The following is a 6746-nucleotide window of genomic DNA, read 5'->3' on the forward strand; positions in this document are numbered from 1 at the left end:
ATTTAAAAGGATACTGTCTATAGGAAACATATAAGCAGAAATAAAAAGAGTGAAATGGAAAAAAATTTCATACTCACATTATTACTGATTCCATCATAGTTTGCAAATGTTCTCTGCTACTCTTCGAAAGAGGTTGCCAGGTTTTTCTCTTGTGGGTTGCGATCTTTACCTGTTTTAGATTAGCATGCTTTGCTTGTCCTGTCACCGGTGAAAGAAGAGACTCTGGTTTTTCTAGAAGTTTGTATGTTTTTACTTAAAAAGTGATTCAAATATAAATTTATCTAAAAGAGCTAATGGAATTATCAGAACCAATACTATGAAGCTGTATAAACTATTTAATTTCCTTTTTATTGCATAGCCATAACAGGCCAGGTGTTGAATATGAATATGCTATTGTTATGTTAACTAAAATACTATTAAGTGATATTGCGGATACAAACTCAAGACAATCTTAAGTAAAGAACCAAGCTACAACTATTAGGATTCAACACAAAAGTCTGGTTCTCAGAAATGACCTGAATTAAAGGGCTTCATTGAGAAGACTAGAAAATGATTTCTGCCAAATGTTGGATGGCAACTGAAACAAAGGAGATTAACCAAACCACAAACAGATAATCAGTGTCTACTAGGTTGTTGATATTATTCTACTTATAAAAAATAAACAAAGGGGCTTCCCTGGTGGCGCAGTGGTTGAGAGTCCGCCTGCCAATGCAGGAGACAAGGGTTTGTGCCCCGGTCCGGGAAGATCCCGCATGCCGCGGAGCGGCTAGGCCCGTGAGCCATGGCCACTGAGCCTGTGCGTCCAGAGCCTGTGCACCGCAACGGGAGAGGCCACAACAGTGAGAGGCCCGCGTACCGCAAAAAAAATTTAAAAAAATAAAAAAATAAACAAAGGAGGTACACTATTGGCTCACATGAAGATTAGTTTTGGAGAGAAGGGAGATTAAATCATTACATTTCAGGTATGCAAAGCATTACAAAAGAAAAAGTCCAGTGCACTATGGAAGTATAAAACCGGAGGACCTAACTTGGTCTAGGGTGAGGAGAGGTAGAAAATTCTTCCATGCTGAAGTGATGTTTAAGTAAAGATGACTATTCCAAACTAATTTACTCCAGACAAACTTAGTGGTTCCAATCTAATCTAAATAGTGGTGGCAAAAGAGAAGCATATTTGTCTCAAAGAGAAGTCAGTAGGTGTGTCTGTATATCACAAATCAGTAATAATTCAGACTGGGGTACACTTTGAATTTCTCTTGCTCCTTTCAACTTAGAGCCCTACACAGTATTTTGCTACAGGTGGTAAGTAAAATTTCAGTTGACCAAAAGAACTGACCAACCAGTACTACTTATTCTTGTAAAAATAAGAATGTAACTGTTTATTACTGTCTTTTGCTTATGCAGAACTCATAAACAAGATGCTGAGAATTTTTTCATAAATATAGATAGCTTGGGAAAGATAGGTTAAACAAGACATAGAAAAGGAATACCTTCAGAAGACAGGTGTTTTGGATGACTTTTATTTTTTTTCGCTGTGTTTCTAACCTAGAGGGAAAAACACATGTGCATGCACAAAGAATTAAACATTAGACGAAAAGATACTGCTATTGCAATAGATTTGTCATGTATGTTGGAGAGAATTCATATATCTTCTGGCAAGACAGAAAAAAAGTATATTGCTACTTCTAATGAAAAAGGATGTGTATTTATCACAAGCAGAGGATATACTAAAGCAATTCCTGAACAATGGTGATAAAGTATAATAGAATTTCATATGGTGTCAAAGAATGTTTTAAAGAAATCATACTCATCTTGCCTGTGAAATAGTGTTATATACTTTTCCTGAAAAACAAATATAGGCATTGTCTAATACAGGGTAAATAGAGAAAAAAATGTTGATTATTTCTTTTATGGTAGGAAGAAGCTAATTCCTCCGAAACTAATTTTTCTCTATGTTAATAAAAATCTCCTCCACCAATTGACAGATTCTCTTGTCTTTTAACATATGAATGCCATAGAATCTGTATACTATATTCCCAGTCTTCCTATTTAAACACCTTAGCAATGCCCCATCGCACTTCTTCCCTAAAGAATTCTCTGATCAATATCTTTAGAAATTGAGGTAAACAATTTTTATGTGAGAACTTTTACAACCCATGTTGCAACAGCTCCCATATAACAATATATGTGGAATATGAATTACTATAATTTGTAGTAAAGCTGACCTTTAGTCTTCACATACTCCTTTACATAGAACAGATACTTCTAATCAGAGTCCTGAATGATAAACTTGATATTTCATTACCTCTTTCTCTGATAACTCCGCTTCTTCATTATCAATTTTTCTTTTTGGATTTCTTTTTAAATGTTGAGACCTTTTCTTAGAAGGATTTGCTTTGCTAGACATCTTGATGTAAACAGAACAACTATAACAGTGCTTCAAAATGTCTGTAAAGATAAAAAGAACACTAAAGACTTGTTTTATTAAAAACATTTTGTTAAAAAGACTACGTATAAATGTTCCAAATTTGCCTGTAAAAAAAAAAATCATAAAGAAAGTTTTGGGATAGTATTGTGTGTTTTTAAAACATTTAAATATATTTTAAAACAAATAACATTGGTTCTCATTAGAGTAAAGATATCTAATTCAATTTCATTCCTAAAAATTTCTTCCATTTGTATGGCAATAAAAAATCTTATATAAAAACACTTTTACACCTCTTTATACTCCCCCATACAATAACGTTATCTCTATATTTAAATCCAAGAAAATGGAAATATATAGTGCTAAGTTATTTTACTCTGGTCACAGATAATGTCAACTCAAAGAATAACATTCAGGCCTTCTTATTTTAGGCTTAACGGATTTATCATTCAACTTAACGTCAAAGATGGGAGACGATAATTTTTAGGATTATACCATGAATCTACGTTGTAGAAATTAATGTGGTAAATTCACTCATAAGGAATTAAGAATTAAAAAGTTAAGTTTTAACTTTCACTGGGTTATGTGCATTTTAACAAAAGCACAGAAGTATACTGATTACTCTGTCTTCTCACACATTACAAAACAGGCACTGGAGTGGGGATGAGAATGTTAATGACAAAATTTAGAATAATTCCTTTTCCCCATTTAATAGTTCTTTATCACCAAACTCATTTCTGCTAAAAGAAACAGAGGGATAAAATATATACTGCTGCATTAGATCATAAAGAGCAGATAGCTAAGAAATTACGTACACGTTTGGTATAGTACACGTGAACACAAACCCACATACACACACACGTGTGGAGTGTACATTATATATACATATTTTTCTAGACATATATAGTTAGATATATAGAGAAACCAGTCACCATTCCTTTTCTAAAAATTCAGAGTTTATCACATTACTACAATTTAAATATACATGCAGATTTAGAGACAAACAATAAAGTGGGTACTCTGGATAAATCTATTCTCTCAAATTTTAAAAGGAAAAGTTCAAGCTTTTCTTTTTCCCGTAAGACAAAAATAGTGGGAAAGAAAGAATTAACTGAAAGATCACAAACCATACTTGGAGACTACATGTCAGATCAGTTACAAAAAGCAGTGGAAGCTAAAATACACTTCACCCTGCTTTTGAACAATGTGGTACCTTGTTCTACACCCAGTTTCCTCTGTTGCATTCCTGAAATGTCAAATTCTCTCAACTTGACATCCATGCCATATACTTCCCCTACTTAAAAACCAATCCATATGAGAGTTTTGCTTGTGGACCTCTCCTGGAAGGACTGCCATGTACAGTACAGTTGTTCACTGAAGAGCATCCAGGTGAGAGAACAATTGGAGGCTGAGATTTAGTCCTCATTCCATTTAGGAGACTAAAAATGGTGCAAATTCCTTCTCACTCTTGTTATTGAGAGATGAAGTATATGTCCCCTTGTCTTAAATCTTACAGACTGTGCAGCGGTTTGAGCAGTAGAATATGGTGGAAATGATTCTGTACCAGTTTCCTGGCCCAAATATGAAGAGACTAGCAGCTGCAACTTCCCCTTGCTTGGAATATTTGCTCTAGAAACCCAGCTAGCACTCTATGAGGAAGGCCAACACGGAGAGGAACTAAAGACCCAGGCAAAAGCCCCAGCTGAACTCCCAACGAATAACTAACACCAACGATTGCCAGCCTTGCGCATGTACCTGAGCCAATACACTGCAGCTGACACTGCGTGGAAACAACCCTACCAAGTTGTTTCCAATCCCAAATTTTGGAACAAGATAGGTAATTTTTTTTAATTAAAAAAGAAAAATCCTTCCGTAATACCTACCTTATAACATCCAAACTCTTTACCATAACATTTATAGTCCTTAACAATCTAGACCTGCCAAGCTTTCCATACTTCTCTCCCACTACTCCTCAACTGCATCTCCCTCTCCAGAAAGACTGGATTTCCGGAACACACTTTGAGTAGTGCACATACTCTACCCGAGCTGCTCTCTCCTGTCTGTGCCCAACCTCCTCCCAGATCATGAGCCACCTGCACCTGAAAGCCTTCCTAACTACTCCACCTCGACGCTCTCTAAAAGTCTGTGGGCTCTTACGGTCTCTTTCATTTGGCACTTATTTATAGCTTGGTTTTGTTCATCGTTTTTCTTGATAGTCTTTATTCAGTAACATGTAATTCAGTGCTACTCCAAATTTGATTTACAAACTGTTTGTTACAGTCTTTTAAAGTACAGACATTAAAAGTATTCATTTAGAAACTTTTATGGCAATTTGACAACAATTTTATATATGTTAGATCTGGCCAAAAAATAACTGGCTTTGTTTTTTCTTTTTGTTTAATTTTTCTAATAATTCATAAAAAAAAGACTTTCTTTTTTAGAGAGGTTCTACGTTAACAGAAAAATTCAGCAGAAAGTACAAAATTCGAGCATACCCCCCCTTCCCTACTATCAACATTCCATACCAGAGCAGTGCATTTGCCACAGTCCCTGAACCGACATTGACACATCCTATCACCCAAAGTCTATGGTTTACATTAGGGCTCATTCATGGGTTTGGCTAGTATTCAGTTTTTTAAAAATTGTATTTTACAAAAGTATCAGTTGTGACTGATTAAAAATTAAAAAAAAAAAATTGGTCCTTTACCACAGACAGTCTGAAAAGCTCTGTTTTCACTGATACCTACTTGAGGTAATTAGCCATAGTGCCGAAAGTTCCTCCACCTCAGCAATATTAACATTTTGCATGGGATAGTTCTTTGTTATGGGGGCTGCCCTAGGCACTGTGGGATGTTTAGCTACATTCTTGATCTCTACCCACTAGATGCCAGGAGCCCCTCCCACTCCTCCAAGTTGTGACAACCAAAATTGTCTCCAGACGTTATCAAATATCCGCTGGTGCAAAACTGCCCGAGGTTGAGAACCACTGCCAAGAGCCAGCCGGGGATGAGGACAAATTGTCCAGGTTCCAAATCCCAGCTCTGTCATTTAACTAGCTGTATAGCCTTGGGGAACTAAATTTGCTCACTTTCCCCACGGCTAGAGGTATCAATATCAAAGGCTTTGTAAAGCTAAAAGGTTGTACAGAATACATAAAGTGCCTAGAACTTGGGACATAGTAAGAACTCAATAAATAAAATAATCTACTGTTACCATTGGGCTAGTTGTAGCATATACAAAAAGGAAGAGTAAACTTTGGCCTGTTTTGGATCCACAGGAAACCACAGGCTAGTGGTAGTAGCTAGAGACATATGAAAACAATTCCTATGTATATTCAATTATACACAATGCGACAAATGTTACGAGACAAATGAGTGAATATCTCAAATTGGTGTGGGTATTGGGGGGGGACATACAGAATTCAGAGACAAAAGTAATATTTGAATTACATTTTGAAATATTTAGCCAGAAGGAAGGGGAGTAAAGCATTTGAGAGAAAAAAAGCCCGTTGGCAGGACACTTCAAAAGAAACTGGTCTGTTCAGGGACAGAAAAAATTCAGAGAGGCTTTGACGTGTACGGGAGGAATGGACAGAAAAAAAGACTGGAACTGTAGTTTGCAGCCAGACTATATACTGCAGTAAAGAATGTGTTTTTTACTCTGTAGGAAACAGGGAAATATTCTAGGTTGTCTTGTTTTCTTTGCCAGGGTGCTGAAACTCGTGGAAGCCACCAAGCTAGACCTCTGTATGGGCACAACGTCTGGCAAAACTGCAAATACACAATGTTTACCTCTTGACAAATGAGGCCTCGGGGTAGCGAACGCTGCCGACGCAGCTTCCTTAAGGCTCAAAGGCACTCATCACTAAGGCTGCACTTCGCCCCACGACTCACTGCGGGAGAGGTTAAGGAGGGAGAACAAGAATTACAATGATTCGGGGAAAGGGGGGAGGAACCATGAGTGGTTTCACTCCCTCCTTGCGAATCAAATACCACTTTTTCAATCGCTGGCTCTGAAGGGCACACCTGTTCGGATCTCCCTGCTCTTTGAAAACCACCTCAAGCTCCTCAAACACGAGTCGCCGAGTTTGCCACCAACGCGCCGGACACAAAACTCATCCCCAAACTGGAGCCACCGTCAGGGAAAGCGCTTTCACTACTCACCAAAGACGCCTCTTGAATCCTTCCAGGCGCCGCGCTCAGAGAAATTCGCGCCAAAACCTTCCACAGCCGCGGAGACCCGGAAGTGAACCAGTAGAAACCGGAAACGCTTGTGGAGAGAGGCGGGCATCTAGCCACGTCCCTAACGTCATCGGGAGCGCTCC

The 6746-nt window shown here is 37.8% G+C and overlaps 1 protein-coding gene across 8 annotated transcripts in view; it reads right to left on the reverse strand.

Moving 5' to 3' along the window:
* CENPQ (centromere protein Q) overlaps nucleotides 1-6651 on the reverse strand; it is a 184494-nt gene extending 177843 nt beyond the window's left edge. For 7 of the 8 annotated variants that reach the window (XR_013830024.1, XR_013830025.1, XR_013830026.1 and 4 more), the window contains exons 1-4: nucleotides 6586-6651; nucleotides 2303-2445; nucleotides 1488-1542; nucleotides 78-198 (exon numbers count right to left, since the gene is read on the reverse strand). Coding sequence is in view for 4 of the 8 variants with exons in the window: in XM_079933079.1 (XP_079789205.1) it covers nucleotides 78-198; nucleotides 1488-1542; nucleotides 2303-2404 (278 nt within the window). In the remaining 4 variants the exon portion in view is untranslated. Of the gene's footprint in view, nucleotides 1-77; nucleotides 199-1487; nucleotides 1543-2302; nucleotides 2446-6213 lie in introns of all 8 variants that reach the window. The other variant, XM_079933080.1, reaches the window with a different exon arrangement.
* Nucleotides 6652-6746: the final 95 nt, after the last annotated feature.

Source organism: Stenella coeruleoalba (genome assembly GCF_951394435.1).
Source record: "Stenella coeruleoalba genome assembly, chromosome: 10".
In the NCBI taxonomy this organism is placed as follows: Eukaryota; Metazoa; Chordata; class Mammalia; order Artiodactyla; family Delphinidae; genus Stenella; species Stenella coeruleoalba.